The sequence below is a fragment of the Eumetopias jubatus genome, unplaced genomic scaffold (genome assembly GCF_037043125.1).
Source record: "Eumetopias jubatus isolate StellerSeaLion01/CBP00866 unplaced genomic scaffold, mEumJub1_p1.0 scaffold_1, whole genome shotgun sequence".
Classification (NCBI taxonomy): domain Eukaryota; kingdom Metazoa; phylum Chordata; class Mammalia; order Carnivora; family Otariidae; genus Eumetopias; species Eumetopias jubatus.
In genome coordinates, this window is record NW_028274807.1 from 199,305,281 (window position 1) to 199,323,703 (window position 18,423).

At 39.7% G+C, this 18,423-nt stretch overlaps 1 protein-coding gene across 3 annotated transcripts in view; it reads right to left on the reverse strand.

Annotated features, from left to right (window-relative positions):
* Positions 1-18,423, reverse strand: part of RBM6 (RNA binding motif protein 6) — a 101,472-nt gene that overhangs the window by 70,501 nt on the left and 12,548 nt on the right. Inside the window, exons 2-4 of one of the 3 annotated variants that reach the window (XM_028124288.2) lie at positions 16,711-16,742; positions 6,507-6,616; positions 915-2,193 (exon numbers count right to left, since the gene is read on the reverse strand). In XM_028124288.2, coding sequence (XP_027980089.2) covers positions 915-2,193; positions 6,507-6,550 — 1,323 coding nt within the window. In that variant the 5' untranslated portion in view covers positions 6,551-6,616; positions 16,711-16,742. The remainder of the gene's footprint in view (positions 1-914; positions 2,194-6,506; positions 6,617-16,710; positions 16,743-18,423) is intronic. The other 2 variants (XM_088028315.1, XM_088028320.1) reach the window with 2 other exon arrangements.

Below are 18,423 nucleotides of genomic sequence, written 5' to 3' on the forward strand. Positions count from 1 at the left end.
ACTTAGAGTATATACACAATAGATTATATATTATATATATTGAAATTCAACATTTAAGTCAATTAAGTTACCTATAAGAAGATACTTGAAACATTAACATCACCTCCTCATGACTAGGGAAAGACTCCTAGGTATTCTGTATATCCTAAATGAGTTTCAGAAAATGCACCTACTGGCTGGCTCAGTCAGAAGAGCCTGCAACTCTTGATCTCGGGGTCATGAGTTCGAGTCCCACATTGGGTGTAGAGATTACTTAAATAAATGAAAACTTAAAAAGAAAAAAAGGTACCCTAATAGCCACAAGGCCTGACTAACAAGAATTGAAAGAACCAACTCCCAAAGACATAGTTTGTTTGTTTTTTTTTTTAAGATTTTATTTATTTGACAGAGAGAGAGAGACCGCGAGAGAGGGAACACAAGCAGGGGGAGTGGGAGAGGGAGAAGCCCGATGCAAGGCTCGATCCCAGGACCCTGGGATCGTGACCTGAGCCAAAGGCAGACGCTTAATGACTGAGCCACCCAGGCGCCCCTAAAGACATACTTTCTAACTAAATTATCCCAAGGCATTTAAATCAGCAGCATAAACAAAATAATGAAGAGAGACACACCAAAAGTATGAACTGAGCTGAGAACCACTGCTCTAGAGATGTACATTCCATTCTTCAATATACATTTTTTTTTTAAGATTTTATTTTTAAAAGTAATCTCTACACCCAACATGGAGCTGACACTTAGAACCCCGAGATCTAGAGTCACATGCTCTGCTGACTGAGCCAGCCAGGTGTCCCCATTTCGTTTTTTAATGGTTATAGAAGGAGAGACCCAGGACCACGGATCCTGGACTCTACACTTTATCCTTCAGAAAAGCCTTGATTCAACAACAAACAGAAAAGCAATCTACTCTGTTAACACACCTGAAGGTCCCGCTGGGTGTCTCGGGAAGTTTTGCCCTCTGGAAAAGACTTGCTCTGGCCATAACCAAATATCTGGCTTCCCGGCAGCCTGTGATCCACATCACGGTACTCCATGCTTCTGTAATCAGTGTCTTCCCGGCCAAGAAAGTCCAGACCACCTTCTTCTTTAAACACACCAGCATCTGAACTCTGTTGTTCACCTCCAGAAAGCTGTGACTTGTCTTGGTCTTGAAGTGGACTTTGGCTGTTTTGAAAGTCCGATGCAGACTCATGTTCAAAGGCTACATCTTGTTTTTCTCCTTCTCTTGTTTCTGAATGTTCAAATTCTCCCTTCTGAATGCCAAAAGCAGGCCTTTCTGTTGTATGGTCATGTGTGGATTCTTCTCTCTTGTTCACGTTCATTCCAGAATGTTCTCTATCTTGTGTAGAGGGTTGTATGTAATCCAAAATATTTGGATCCACAGAGGGCATCTCCCTATCTTTAAACTCCATACAAGGTCCCACCTCCCTGCTCCTAAAATCCTGATCAGTCCTGGACCGATGTCTACCTCTGAAATCTGAATGTGGCGTATCCCTGTCCCTAAAGTCTAGATCACTAGTACCTGAACCTCGGCCTCTAAAGTCCACCTGTGTTCCATCTTTGTCCCTGAAGTCCAAATCAGACACATCTCTATTCCTAAAGTCAGAACGGGACTGATCTCTGGCCCTGAAATCCAAATCTGATAAATCTCTTCCCCTAAAATCTGTGTGGGATCCATCCCGGCCTCTAAAATCTAAATCATAAGTGCCCCGGCCCCTGAAGTCAGATGAAGGAGCATCCCTACCTCTGAAATCAACGGTGTGAACTTCCCTGTCTCTGTAGTTCATGTGAGATGTCTCCCTACCTCTATAATCCATAGAAGTACCATCTCCACCCCTATAGTCCATAGGTGGTCCTTCTCTATCCCGAAAATCCCCAGAATGTATGTCCCTACCCCTGAAGTCCAACTGTGATGACTCTCTGCTCTGGAAATCAGAAGATGAAAAATCTCCCCCCCTGAAATCATGTCCAGGTCCCTCCCCTCCTCGATAGTCACCATGCGGTCCGTCTCTAGCTCCATAGCTGAAAGAATGCTCCTCTACATTTGCAAAGGGAGGCCCCGAATGCCCCTGGAAATCAAAGGGAAGTGAATCTCTGCCAGGAAAGTTGCCAGAGTGTCTCTCTTGAGCATGACTCTTAAGGGGAGGAGGAGGATAATCCCTGTTCCACCCGGGAGCAAACCTTTCTTCTTGGCTCCCACTGTAGAAACAAAGACAGTGTTATTCATATTGTCCAGAGAGTTTGAAATCTACACACCAGCATATTCTTCTCTAATCACAGCACATTCTTCTGTAAACATTTTTTTTTTTTTGGCAGAGTTCTGTAACAAGGTCCTAGATCTGCAGAAAACAGCAATGTTTTGCTATTTTAAGACGAAGTGGCGGAGTAAACTTTTATGTTCCCATTTCAGAACACGAGGAAAGTCAACACAAGGTTTTCAACATGACTGCTGCAGAAAAAGCTTTCACCCAGTCCTGCAACAGGGAAAATCCGCAACACCAGATAAGCTAGCAATGGTGACACACTACAAAAATTTCCATTTCCTACAGCCAGGGAACTTAGAATTCCAAGACCAACATGATGATTCCTATACATCAAATAAATCAATGCACCATAAATGTATTACAGTAAATTTCAGGAGGGGTCTTTCTCATTTCTGCATACAGCAATGATAACATCCCAAAATATGTGATTACAGCTACAGCATGGACACCACCCAGGTTGGAATGGATGCATGCCCAAAATGAAGGAACACTGGCTGTAAATCACCAGTAGGAGCACACAAGTGTATACCAGCTGAGCATCAGCCCTGGCTGCATCTAAAATCCAGTTCTACAGTGGCTCCACCTAGAAGCACTCTCACCTAGGTCCTATTATTTTAACTACCCAAGAGTATCACAAAAGGCACAGCATGAATCATGTCACAAAGCATATGTACATCAACCTAGCCAAGCAACAGCATCTAGGAGCTTAATGCTGAAAGGGACCTAGAGAGAGCATTAGGCCTTCAAGCATTATCTCCAGGTCCCAAATGAAGCAGCTGATATTCTAGATTCTAATGCCTCATGCTAGTTTTTCATAGTAATAAAACATTTAAAAATAAGCAAAATATTAAATTCACATTCTCAGTTTACAAAACTCAAGAGATAAATGAGAACTGGCCTAGTCTTTCATTCTACCCAATTCTTCCCTTTGCCTAGCCTTCAGACCATTTACATGCTTAGGCTTTGGTAAAAGGGAATTTAAGTAGGCAATTAGATACCTAGGATCCTGAGCTTGAGGGTGAGGGGAAGGTACAAAAAAGGAAAACATGAAATGATCTAAAGGGTTATCTGCTATTTAGCAGTTAAAACAAAAGTATTAGGAAATCACGTCCAACTCAGTTCTCTCCTGCCAGAATATACAGATCTATTTTATGACCCTCTGAGCACAGACTACACCACCAGAGAAAGACTCAAAGGGCAACTGATTCTGGGTCACTCAGTTCAGGAGAAAGAGTTACAAGGCCAAACCCTTTCTTAAAGTAATAGGACTTTAACAACAGTAACCTGAATATTAGAATGATGCATATTTAATGGATTTTCAGAACATGATGACTTCCGTTAGCTCCCATTAACATTAGTTATGTCTATATGGTTCATCTTAAGAGGAGGAAGTTTAAACATTCTTCATAAGTAATACAGTTTCACACTAAAATTAAGACATTACCACTAACTCTAGTGTCTCCCATATTTAAAATCATCAAATCCCAACAGTCAGCTTGCAGGAAGACTTAAGCTTCAGCAAATACTCATGGGTACTGAGGCATCTAAACCTACATGTTTTCTGACCAGAATGTTTCTAACACTGTCTTTGAATACTGCCCTAAAGATTATCTTAACCCTCTTAAGTTGGGAAGATCAAATAGATCTAGAGTAACTTACTGTACTAGGGTTCTTAGAACTGTATTTTATGCAGACTATTCAAGAAACAGTTCTATTAACAGAAAATAGCAGTGACTATGAAAATCATTTTCAGGGGTGCCTGGGTGGCTCAGTCGTTAAGCATCTGCCTTCGGCTCAGTTCATGATCCCAGGGTTCTGGGATCGGGCTCCACACTGAGCTCCCTGCTTGGCAGGAAGCCTGCTTTCTCCCTCTCCCACTCCCCCTGCTTGTGTTCCTGCTCTCGCTATCTCTCTGTCAAATAAATAAATAAAATCTTAAAAAAAAAATCATTTCCAACCAAATAAAATAAAATGTAAGAAGCTGATAAAATGAAATATAAAATCATTTTCCTGTTAAGATACCTTCTTATTTAAAAAAAAATATATTTATTTATTTATTTGACAGAGAGACACAGTGAGAGAGGGAACACAAGCAGGGGGAGTGGAAGAGGGAGAAGCAGGCTTCCCGCCGAGCAGAGAGCCCGACACAGGGCTTGATCCTAGGACCCTGGGATCATGACCTGAGCCAAAGGCAGATGCTTAACTGATTGAGCCACCCAGGCACCCCAATATACCTTTTTATTTTTTTTTTAAGATTTTATTTATTTAATTGACAGAGAGAGAGACAGAGAGAGAGGGAACACAAGCAGGGGGAGTGGGAGAGGGAGAAGCAGGCTTCCCGTCGAGCAGGGAGCCTGATGCGGGGCTTGATCCCAGGACCCTGGGATCATGACCTGAGCCGAAGGCAGTCGCTTAACCAACTGAGCCACCCAGGCGCCCCATACCTTTTTAAAAATCCAAATTAGTCTTCCAAAAAGTTATGCCATATAAACTACATCTCCATTCTAGTCAAAGATCTTAAAAATAGCATGTAATAACATTTAAACTAAAATTACAGTGGGGAAATATAATTTTAAATAATAATTTGCTCAAAGAAAGAATGTTCTGAAAATTTTTTTAAAGTTACAAAATAGAGCTAAGGTTAACCAACATTTCTGAAGGCTTACCTAAACAATCTAAATAAATAAAAAATAAAAAAAGTAATCTAAATTAGATTAACTCTATAAGAAATAGCCTTACTTACAAAATAGTTATCCATAAATATAAGTAAAAAAGGATAGATTACAACCTAAATATTTAAAAATGTTGAAGCATAAACCCATTGATCTAAACTAGGGATTGGCGAACTTTCCACAAAAGACCAGACAGTACTGATATTAGGCTTTGCAGTCTGTCACAACTATTCAACTCTGCCATTGTGGAATGGAAGCAATCATAGACAATTTGTAAACAAATGATCATGGCTGTGTTACAGTAAAACAAAAGTGAGCTGCAGGCTATAATTTGCTGACCACTGATGCAGACCCTAAATTTTGAAAGGAAAAAACATACCCAGCATCATCACCACTGCTTTAATTTAAAGACTGCTGAGCCAAAAGTAAAGACCCCTATCATTTAGTATTTATGAAACACTAGCTTTACTAAATATTATATGGATTTTAAAACTCAGTTCTCTACCTAATTTTTCACTGGAACCCCCAGCTTCAGAATAATGAGAATACCTCTTGAATTTGCGTGATAAAATCTTGCAGACTGCCAATCCAAAAGAAAATTTACTAGTAACAGAAGTTTCAATTGGAGCATTTTTAAAATATATATATATATTTACAATATATATATAAAAATATTTTTTAATATATAACTTTAAAGGTCAGATTTCTTTGCCATACACCAAGTAAAACCATAAAAGCATAAACCATAAAAAAAAAAATCACATTCCTTTGGCATTTTATTAATTGTAAGCACAATGCAAAAGCTTTAAAAATACAGTCATCATTTATTATACTGGCTATTAGAAAATTAACTCCCTACAAATCTAAAATATAATCTACTAATAACTGAATGGTACTACCTTCTCAACTCATCTTTGTACCCAGTAACCCTTAATATTGAAATGTACCTTAGAAAATTGCATCCAGTAATTTTTTTTTTCTCAGAACTATTTTTGATAACTGAAACACAATGTGCCATGGGCCAAACACAGCTCTGGATTCTACACATAAATTAGTGAAATTAACAAAACTTTTATTTACATATATAAATGTTCATGTATGTTTTTGCTAGCTTTCCTTATTTGCCAAGTATGTATTACTTTGTTAAAAGAGATTTAAAAAAATAATTGGGGGATTATTTTTTAATGTTTAAAAAGTGCTAAAACATTGGGACCCCTAGGTGGCTCAGTCAGTTAAGTGTTTGCCTTTGGCTCAGATCAAGTTCATGGCACCTTGCTCATCAGGGAGCCTGCTTCTCCCTCTGCCTGCTGCTCCCCATTTGTGCTCTCTTGCTCTCTGACAAATAAAATCTTAAAAAAAAAAAAAAAGGTGCTGAAACACAAAACACTTGGCATGCTCAGTATTCAACCTCACAAGCACTTTGGAAATGACTAGAAATTTTTTAAATAGCTTCTATTTTTAAAAAACCAGAGCTATTTCTATTCAAAGAAAATATACCTCTTTATGACAGACCAAAAAATATTATATCTTTATCATTAAAATATTACAATTTCAATATTCAACTTTCAAGACTTACCGAAAAGGTCCTGTTCTGTTAGCAGATCGAGAATCCCCCCACATCTCTTTCTATGTTAAGAGAGCCCAGTAAGTAGATCCTTTTGCTATCAAACTCTGTTATAGTAGTACCTGTATAAAACAAACCACAAAATATAAACACATTAGAACATGAAGAAAAGGCTAAACTAATTTCTTCCACCTTGGCTTATCAGGAACAACAACAGGGATATTTTTGGAAGTCACTTTTTAATTTTACTTTTTTTAATTTTAGAGAGAGGGAGGGAGCACGCATGCACAAGTGGGGTGAAGGGGAGAGGGAGAGAGAGTCTCAAGAGGACTCCACACTGAGCGCAGAGCCTGACGCAGGGCTTGATCTCATGACCCTGAGATCACGACCTGTGCCAAAACCAAAAGTTGGGTCACTTAACCAACTGTGCCACCCAGGCACCCCTGGAAGTCACTTTTAAACATTTACTTATTAATTTATACCAAGAGAAATACATTTTTTTTTAAGAGAAAGAGTGAGCGAGGGGGGTGGAGGGGCAGTAGGAGAGGAGAAGAATCCCAAGCAGGCTCCATGCCCACCGGTAGAGCCCAACGTGGGACTTGAGATCACGACCTGAACCAAAATCAACAGTTGGACGCTCAACCGACTGAGTCACCCAGGCACCCAAAAATGTGTACTCTGGGGGCACCTGGGTGGCTCAGTCATTAAGCGTCTGCCTTCGGATCAGGTCATGATCCCAGGGTCCTGGGATCAAGCCCCGCATTGGGCTCCCTGCTCCGCAGGAAGCCTGCTTCTCCCTCCCACTGCCCCTGCTTGTGTTCCCTCTCTCGCTGTGTCTGTCAAATAAATAATAAAATCTTAAAAAAAAAAAGAATGCTTTACATTTACTAAATATTTACTAATTTTTCTATCATCCATTCACCTTCCTTTTTGGAAACAGCATCTTTAACACCATTCTCAGCCCATGGTTGATCCTACACAGTCCAACCTTGTCAATCAGAATAGTCTACCACCCTCATCACAGTAATTGCTCTAAAACTGGGCATGTACCAAGATGTACCACACTATGAGATAAACATTATTGGGAATTAAAACAAATCAAAACTGAGCAGAAAAGCTCTTTACCTCCTTCTTAACTGTCTGACTGTATCAGGAAGAGTATTAACAGAGATTGCTCTTTACCAAAAAACTTATCTGCATAATAGGGCAAAGTCTGTTTTCCAAACGTCTCTTCTCACCTTTCTGCTAAGGGTCTTCTTCTTTGTACCCTCAGGCCCCTAACCCTCTCCTTATTCAGTATGTCATATAAACCTCATGTTGCTAGACTACCTTGGGAATTTCATGTCTGCATGGATTCCTCATATGTATGACACTAAATTTAATTTTATCCTGCTAAAAAATAAATAAAATTAAAACTAAAAATGTGCATGTAACCCAAGTCAAGCTGAGAAGTCATCTCCAGGACCTTTGCTACAGCTACTAAAAAAGATGCAAACTTTCATTACCTTGGATTTGGCAAAGGTTTCTTAAATGGCACCAAAAGCACAAGGAAAAAATTAAGTGGACTTCATCAAAATCAAAAACTTTTGTGCAAAGTATACTACCAAGAGAGTGAAAAGACAAACCACGTTTCAGCAAAATGGCAGATGAGGAAGTTCCAAAGTCTTGTTCCTCCACAGAAATATCAAAAAACAGCAGTAAATGTCTGAGCCAGCCCTGCTGGAGCTTAGAAAGAAGCCAAAGGTGTACAACCACCAAGAGAACTTTTCTGCTCAATCAAGAAAAAGCTGTCTTCCGGGCGCCTGGGTGGCTCAGTCGTTAAGTGTCTGCCTTTGGCTCAGGTCATGATCCCAGGGTCCTGGGATTGAGCCCCACATCAGGCTCCCTGCTCCGCGGGAAAGCCTGCTTCTCCCTCTCCCACTCCCCCTGCTTGTGTTCCCGCTGCTGCTATCTCTCTCTCTGTCAAATAAATAAATAAAATCTTAAAAAAAGAAAGAAAGAAAGAAAGAAAAAGCTATCTTCAAAATAATAGTAAGGTTTTGTGGTGTTTTTACTCATCCCTGTCCCACCCACCCTTGCACAGGCAGAGGTTTTGGTATTGAAGAAGTGGCAGCCCAGTTCCCAGCTCCCTCCTTCAAATCAGAGGGAAACCTGATTTGCAGATTACTGTGCACATCTCTTCTAATCTGTCTGGGAGATATCTGAAGGACTGATGTGAGGTGTTGGTGTTTGTCTCTGTTTCACCTAACTCAGAACTTTAGTGGTGGGTGGGGATGCGGCAAGCATTGCTAATAAAAGCTGCAAAGCAGACTCACAGATATGGAGAAGTTGGGGTGAAAACACTTTGGGAAATTAGGACATTCCAAACAACAAGCATAGGGGAAAATTTAGAAAACTACACGCATACCCAGGCAAGACACATGATGAGACAAGACCTGAAAAGACCTTAAGCTTTCACCTCAGGTTGATCCCAGGGCCCAGAGCAAGCCTAGCTAGATGCTGAAAGAATGCCCCAGCACAGAACCAATATCCAAAAACAGACAGAGGTGGTTATTCATTTTTCTGCTTTTCTCTTTGTTTTTGTTGGTGTTTTTGTTTGTTTTCATTTGTTTGAGCTTCTGCTGTTCATGGAAAACATTAGATGAACATGAGCTAACGGGACAGACATCAGTGATCACACAGTGATGACAGGGAATAGTCTTTGCAAAATAGTTGAGAAAAAACCTCAAAACAGACTACTATAGCCTCCAGCAATCCCCCCCGCAAAAATTGGCAAACCCCAACAAAAGGGGAGCATTTGATTTCCAGAGTTATCATGATAGTCAAATGCCCGATTTTCAATAACAAGAAAAAGAAAATCACAAAACATACAAAGAAACAAGAAAATACAGCCCATTCAAAGAAACAAAATAAATTGCAGAAACTATCTTGGGGCGCCTGGGTGGCTCAGTCGTTAAGCGTCTGCCTTTGGCTCAGGTCATGATCCCGGCGTCCTGGGATCGAGCCCCACATCGGGCTCCCTGCTCCGCGGGAAGCCTGCTTCTCCCTCTCCCACTCCCCCTGCTTATGTTCTCTCTCTCGCTGTGTCTCTCTCTGTCAAATAAATAAAATCTTAAAAAAAAAAGAAAAGAAACTATCTTTAATAAATCCAGATATCAGATTTGCTAGACAAAGACTTTCTAACAGCTATCTTAATTATGCTTAAAGAACTAATGGAAACCAGGAAAACAATGTATAAGCAAAATGAGAATATTTACAGAGACAGAAATTTATACAGTGGAATAAAAAACCTGGAGCTGAAAAGTACAATAATTGAAACGAAAAGTTCACTAGAGGGGTTCAACAGATCTGAGCAGGCAAAAGCATAAGCAAACTTGAAGAGAAGAGGGTTGAAATTATGAAGTCTGGAGAGCAGAAAGGAAAAAGAATGAACAAAGATGAACAAAACCTATGGGGCCTGGAGATGCTGTCAAACTGACAATCATTATGTAAGAGATGAGAAGGGAGTCCTAGAAGAAGAGAGAAAGGACAAAAAGATTATTTGAAGAAATAATGGCCAAAAAAACCCAAGAAACAAAAAACACCCCAATTTTCTGAAAGATGTGAATCTCCAAATCTAGGAAACTAAATGAAATACAAGGAGGCCGCCTGGGTGGCTCAGCTGGCTGACCATTCGACTCTTGGTTTCAGCTCAGGTCATGGATGTAGCCCCTCGGCCCACTCCATGCTCAGTGGGGAGTCTGCTTGAGGATTCTCTCCCTCTGCCCCTTCCCCCGCTTGTGTGCAATGCGTGTGCTCAAGCTTTCTCTCAATAAAATACATAAATCTTTAAAAAAAATAAAGTACAGGTAGGATAAACTCACATCCAACACATTATGATCAAAGACAAAGAATTTTCAAAGCAACAAGAGAGAAGTGACAAGAGATCCTCAATATGATTACCAGCCAATTACTCATTAGAAACCCTGGAGGCCAGAAGGCAGTGGACAATTTCTGAAAATACTAAGGGGGGGGGAACCAAACTGCCAATCAAGAATTCTATGTCCAACAAAATTGTCCTCCAAAAAATGAGGAAGAATTTAAGACATTTCCAGGTAAACAAAAGCTGAGAAAGTTCGTGAACCACTAGATGAACCCTCCAAGAAATGCTAAAGGAGTTCTTCTAGTTGAAATGACAAAGAAGCTAAACAGTAACCAAAGCCATATGAAGAAATAAGGTCTCTGGTAAAGATAAACACAGGGGCAATTATAAAAGCTAGTATTATTGTAACTTTGGTTTGTAACTTCACTTTTTATTTTCCACATGATTTTTTTTTTAAAGATTTTATTTATTTGACAGAGAGAGACACAGTGAGAGAGGGAACATAAGCAGGGGGAGTGGGAGAGGGAGAAGCAGGCTTCCCGTGGAGCAGGGAGCCCAATATGGGGCTCGATCCCAGGACTCCGGGATCATGACCTGAGCTGAAGGCAGACGCTTAACGACTGAGCCACCCAGGTGCCCCTATTTTCCACATGATTTAAAAGACAGACTCATAGGCAGCTCTTTCTGCCCATGGGTCCTGTCTCCACGCTTTAATAAAAACACCTTTGTGTGAGTGCCTGGGTGGCTCAGATGGTTAAGCAACTGCCTTCGGCTCAGGCCATAATCCCAGAGTCCCAGGATCAAGTCCCACATTGGGCTCCCTGCTCAGTGGGGAGTCTGCTTCTCCCCCTGAACCTCCCCCCTCTCATGCTCTCTCTCTCTCTTTCTCTCTCTCAAATAAATAAAACCTTTAAAAAAAAAACAAAAAACCTTTGCACACCAAAAATAAATAATAAAAGACAGATGCATAAAAAACAATTATTAATCTAGGTTACTGGGGACAGAATTTAAAAGATGTTACCGGTGACACTGATAACAGAAAGAGAAGCTGTACAGAAGCGGAGTTTTTGCATGCTACTGAACTTCAGTTGATATAAATTCAAATTAAGTTGTTATAACTGTTGGATGTTAAATGTAATTCCCATGGGAACCACAAAGACTACACATGCAAGAAAATGAGAAGGGAATCAAAACATTTCACTGCAAACAAAAAAAATGCAACAATGGAAGAAACGAAGGACAAAAAAAGGTATAGGGCACATAGAAAACAAAAATCAAAATAGCAGAAGTCCCTCCTTATCAGTAATTACTTTCAATGTTAATAGTTTAAAATTTTCTAATCAAAAGAGGACATGAGCAAAACAAATTAAAAAAACATGATCTAACTACAGCTGATCCTTGAACAACACAAGTCTGAACTGCGGTGAGTCCACTTTTCACAGATTTTTTTTCAATAAATATAGTAGAAACATTTTTGGAGATTTATGACAAAGTTGAAAACTTGCAGATAAACGATGTAACCTAAAAATACTGAATAAAACTAAGAAGAAGTAAGGTATATCATGAAGGCACAAAATATATATGTAGATATTTGCCTGTTTTATCACTTACTACCATAAAATACACACAAAACTAATAAAAAGTTAAAATTTGGGGCGCCTGGGTGGCTCAGTTGGTCAAGCGTCCGTCTGGCTCTTGATTTCAGTTTAGGTTCAGGTCATGATCTCATGGTCCTGGGATGGAGCCCTGTGTTGGGCTCCCTGCTCAGCAGGGAGTCTGCTTCTCTCCCTCTGCCCCTCCCTCCACTCAAGTGCGCACTCTCTCTCTAAAGTAAATAAATCTTTAAAAAAAGAAGTTAAAATGTATCAAAATTTACAAACTCACAGACCATAAGTTGTACCATTTGCAGTTGAGAAAAATGTAAACAAATGTAAAGACACTGTATTAAATCATAATTATATAAGATTAACTGTAGTACATACTATACTACTGTAATAATTTCACAGTCACCTCCTGCTGCTATTTCAGTGAGCTCAAGTGTTGTAAGTATCCCCTTAAAAAAAAAAAAGTGACACTAATCATCCCTGCAGAGGCTGTTACTCTTTCTGGCAAATTGCATATCACAGTAAAAAGTGGTTTCTCCCGGTTCTCCTGTATTTTTCATCATGTTTAATGCAACACCATAAACCTTGAATAACACCATGGGACCAATATGAAGTGCCATTAGTGATGCTGAAAGTCTTCCCAAGAAGCAGAGTAAGTCATGACATTACAAGAAAAAGGTGAATTGCTTGATATGTACCATAGAGGTCTGCGTTTGCAGTTGCCTGCTGTTTCATGAATCCAGTGTGAAGGAGGGAAGGAGAGAGAGAGAGAGAGGAAAGAAAGAAAAATTCACGAAGCCGTCACTGCAGCTACACTGGCAGGCAAGAAAACCTTGAAATTTTTGCAAAATATCTTTTTACTTCATATTGAAAATGCAGCTTTATGTGGGTGCAGGATTGCTTTAAGAAAGGCATACTTACAGGCTCTAACATAATTTGAGAAAAAGCAAAGCCATTATATGACAACTTAAAGCAAAGAAAGGTGAAGGATCTAAAACTAGAAAATTTAATGCCAGCAAAGGATGGTTTGATAATTTTAGAAAGAGATCTGGCTTAAAAAAATGTCAAGACGACAGGAGAGGCAGCTTCTGCCCACCAAGAAGCAGCAGATGAGTTCTCTGGGCCACTGATAAAATCACTGAGGAAAAAAGCTATCTGGTTTATAATACTGATGAATGTGCCTTACTCTGGGAGGAAAAAAAAAAATACCAGAAAGGACATCTATTTGTAAAGAAGAAAAGAGAGCACCAAGATATAAGGCAAGAAGGTATAGGCTAACTCTACCATTTTGAGTCTGGTTCATGATCCATAAGCTGCTAACCCCCAAGCCTTGAAGGGAAAAGATAAATAACAGCTGGCAGTCTTTTGGTTCTACAAGAAGGCCTGAACAAGAACCGTCTTTCTGGATTGGTTCCACTGATGCTGTCTCTGAAGTCAGGAAGTAACTTGCTGGTAAGAACTGTCTCTTTAAAGTTCTTTCCATATTAGACGATGCCCCTGACCACCCAGAACCCCAGGAGTTCAACACCGAAGGTGTCAAAGTGGTCTACTTGCCCCCAAACACATCTCTAATCAAGCTTCTAGATCAGGGGATCATAAAAACCTTGAAGGTTTATTATACATGGTACTCTATGGAAAGGACTGTCAATGCTATGAAAAAGAACTGATAGAACATCATGAAAGTCTGGAAGGATTTTTTTTTTTTAAGATTTTATTATTTACTTTAGAGAGAGAGTGTGTGTGTGACAAGGAGTGGAGCATAGTGGGAGGGAGAGGGAGAATCTGCGCAGAGTGCAGTGCCCCATCTGGGGCTCAATCTCACAACTGCAAGATCACGACCTGAGCTGAAACCAAGTGTCAGACGCTCAACCAACTGAGCCACCCAGGCACCCAAAAGTCTGGAAGGATTACACCATTGAAGATGCCATTGTTATAGGAAAAGCCATCAAACCTGAAATAATAAGTTCCTGCTGGAGAAAACTGTGTCCAGATGTTGTGACGACTTCACAGGATTTACAACAGAGACAATCAAGGAAATCATGAAAAGAGTGGATAAAAAAGGTGGGGGATGAAGCGTTTCAAAATATGGATCTTGGAGAAATTCAAGAGCTAACACACACCACACCAGAACAATTAAAAGAAGATGACTCGATGGAGATGAGTACTTCCAAACCATGACAAAAGAAGAAGATGTAGAAGAAAGATGGGGCACCTGGGTGGCTCAGTCAGTTAAGCATCTGCCTTCAGCTCAGGTCATGATCCCAGGGTCCTGGGATCGAGCCCTCCATCGGGCTCCCTGCTCAGCAGGGAGTATGCTTGTCCCTCTTCCTCTGACCCTGCCCCTGTTCAGGCAAGCTCTCTCTCCCTTTCAAATAAATAAAATCTTAAAAAAAAAAAAAGGTTATAGAAGCACAGTCCCAGAAAACAAATTGATATCAGACATCTGGCAGAAGCATTCTAATTATTCAAGACTGCTTTTAACTTCTTTGATGATACAATCCTTCTAAGGTACAAGCACTGAAACTAAAGCAAACAGTGGAAGGATAGTGGTACCACCGTAGAAACAACTTCAGAGAAACTGGAAACCAAAGAAGTGAGAAATTAGGATGTATTTCCATAAAGTTATAGAGTGTGCAGGCCTTTCCTGCTTCTACTTCTACCTCTTCTACCTCTGCCACTTGAAAGAGCAAGACCAACCCCCAAGCTGAACAGTTGTATTATGTGTCTTTGTGTGAAAACATAGTAACTGTATGGCAAGAACCATGTGAGATGTTTTGTGTCATCATCACCCAAGTATTCACCATGTAGAACATCATGTGCAAGACTTGAATGGAAGGGGACAGATGAGTGATAGTTAATATAAAATTAATATTGTGTTAGTTTTCTTACTGTTTTATAACATCGCTTTCTTTTTATTATTATTTATCTGACACAGAGAGAGAGAGACAACAAGAGAGGGAACACAAGCAGAGGGAGAGGCAGAGGGAGAAGTGGCTTCCCACTGAGCAGGGAGCCCGATGTGGGGCTCGATCCCAGGACCCTGGGATCATGACCTGAGCCAAAGGCAGATGCTTAACAACTGAGCCACCAGGCGCCCCATAACACTGCTTTCAAAGAATTATATTACCATACAGTATGCCTCTTTCTCCCGTAATTGGAGAAACTACATATCAGTTTTAAAACCTAACAGTGTTTCCAATACTGTATTATGAATATGACTTACTTCTATATACCATAAAATCTTTACAATGATTCAATCATTAATGTATAGCCTAGCCTATAATGCTGCTTCTTTGGTATCAATGCATGAATCATTATACCTGTAAGTAAATGCGAATTTCTTTTTCACAGAATCTTCTCATTTTTAAAAAGATTTATTTATTTTAGAGAGAGAGCGCACATAGCGCATGAGCAAGGGGAGGAGCAGAGGGAGAGGGAGGAGAGAAGTAGACTCCCTGCTGAGCGCAGAGGGTTGGGGGAGGGGGGTGGACCTCACGACCCTAAGACCAGGACCTGAGCTGAAATCAAGTCAGACACCCAACCAACTGAGCCACCCAGGTGCTCCAATCTTTTCATTTTTGATGTCTAATTTCAGTAACATGTATAAACATCTATAGTGTTTCTATCATATAAGAAAGTATCGAGGGGCACCTGCGTGGCTCAGCGTGGTTAAGCGTCTGCCTTCAGACTGTTTATCCTATCTGTAAGGCTTCTAGTCAACAGTAAACTATTAGTAGTTAAGTTTGGGGGAATCAAAAGTTATACACAGATTTTCGACAGTGCATGGAGTCAGCACCCCAACCCACCGCACTGTTCAAGGATCAACTGCATATGCTATATATGTATAACTGTAATAAGCTGTATATGCTTCAAGAGACTCACTTTAGATCCAAAGACACAAATAGGTTGAAAGTGAAAAGATGGAAAACATATTCCATGCAAATAGTAATCAAATGAAAGCTGGGGACCTAGATTAATATCAGACAAAACAGACTTTGAATCCAAAGTTTATGAAAGACAAAGGAAGACACTATATATTAATTAAAAGGTTCAAAAAATACAGCAAGAAGATAAAACGATCATAAATATTAGTATAACACTCTCAAAATACATGAAGCAAAAACTGAAAACATGTGAAGAGAAAAATAAATAGTTCTCTGATAGCTGGAGACTTGAAACCCCACTTTCAATAATAGATAGGTCAACCAAACAGAATAAATGGAAATAGAGAACATAATAAATCAACTAGACCTAACAGACACATATAAATACTCTACAAAACAGTAGCAGAATCACATCTTCTTAAGTGCACCTGGGATAGTCTCCAGAATGAACCATTTGTTAAACCGCAAACAGGTCTCAGTAGATATAAAAAGGTTGATACCACATAAGTATCTTCTCCGACCAATGGGGATGAAGTTAATAATCAGTAACATAAGGAAAACTAATATTCACAAAATTTCAAATGCATATTACCTGACTTTCTAGTTCCTCTTCTAGGAATTCATTCTCTAGAAACTTACAGTGAGGTGACATGTTTACAAACACACACAGTGCAGCGCTGTTTGTAATAGCAAAAGATTATAAAATCTAAATGTACACCAATAGAGTATACTACACTACTGAAATGCCATGCAATTCTCAAAAAAAATGAGGTAGCTATGTTAATTATCTAGGATAAGCTATTAGTGTAAAATACTATTTGTAATATCATACCATCTGTGCAAAACAGAAAAGAATACAGGCATACCTTGGAGATACTGCAGGTTTGGTTCCAGACTACTGCAATAAAGTGAAACAGCAATAAAGTGAGTGAAATGAATTTTTTGGTTTCCCAGTACATATAAATGTTTACACTATATGGTAGTCTATTAAGTGTGCAATAGCATTCTAAAAATACAATGCATATACCTTAATTAAAAAAAATACTTTATTAAAAAATGCTAACCATCATCTCAGCTTTTAGCAAATTGTAATCACTGATCACAGATCACCATAACAAATACAATAACAATGAAAAGTTTGAAATATCTTGAGAATGTGATACACAGATACAAAGTAAGCAAAAGCTGGTGGAAAATGGCACTGAGAGACTTGCTCAACTCAGGGTAGCCATAAACCTTCTTCAATCTGTAAAAAATGCAATATCTGCAAAATGTAACGGAACAAGGTATGCCTGTATATATAACAAAGTTAGAGGACTCACACTTCCTGATTTTAAGACTTAATACAAAGTTACAGTAATCAAGACAGTATGGCACTGGCATAAGGATGAGCATATAGATCAATGGAACAGAAGGGCCTGCCACCTAAACTGCCCAGATCCCACCCCCAACACATACTACCCACCAATCAGTAAAAGGACCCCTTGGTGAGTTCTGAAAATTAGCATAGGAAACTAATGCAGGTACAGATCTGGATGAGTAGTAAATAGTCAAATGAGAATTTTGAAGATTGAAGTGAAAAATGGTTCCATATGAATAGCCGTTGAACAGGGGTCAGCTGCTTCTGGAGATGGTAAGCATTATACTAGTCTACAGGCTACACTCCTATTGATGCCCTTCCGCTGAACTTTGCAACCATACTCCTCTAGAACCTAAAGACTGGTTTCCTGGAAGCTGACCAGTACGTCTGGCAAAAAAAGACCCCCCACTGTAGGTCAGCACTGTTTATGGTTGGAACGATGATGGTGGCTGATTGTTTCCGAGTCTCCTCTGCCTTTCATTCTTCATTAATAAAAGCATTCTTAGGAGGTGCATGGGTGGCTCAGTTGGTTGAGCATTCGACTCTTGATTTCAGCTCAGGTCATAATCTCAGGGTCATGAGATCGAGCCCTATGTTGGGTTCCACGCTCAGCAGAGTCTGCTTGAGGTTCTCTCTCTCCCTCTCCCTCTGTCCTTCCTCCCACTCATATGTGTGCTTGTTTGCTCTCTCTCTCAAATAAATAAATCTTTTTTAAAAAAAGAGTAATAAATAATAAATGAAAACATTCTTGGCAAACACTTCCACTCTGGTCCATCTTGCAAAGGTCCAAGAATTTTACCTCTAACAGCATAATTCTAATACCCAGGGCCATCCTTTTTAATCATGATTTCAGTTCCAAAAGCCAACAAAGCAGAACCAGGGGTCCTATTCTGTATGCAGTACATAGCAGCTTAATCCTACACCAAACACTCTAATTTTTTTCCAAAGTAAATGCTTTGGGCCACACAGGACACTCAACTAAGAACATCAAAGGCGCATCAACAGGCAAAAGTTGATTTGAGCACCTACCAAATAAGATCCACCTCTGAATTTTTAAACAGTAACAACTTTAATATGCACTGTGGGAATCAGTGGCTGCTGGCAGCACCCTTGTCCCTTGCAAAATTTCTGTTAAAAGATTTTAAGTGTATTGATTCCAATTACAGGGCCTCTAAAGAGTCCTCCAATTTGGAATGGGGAATTTATATGCCTGCTGCCA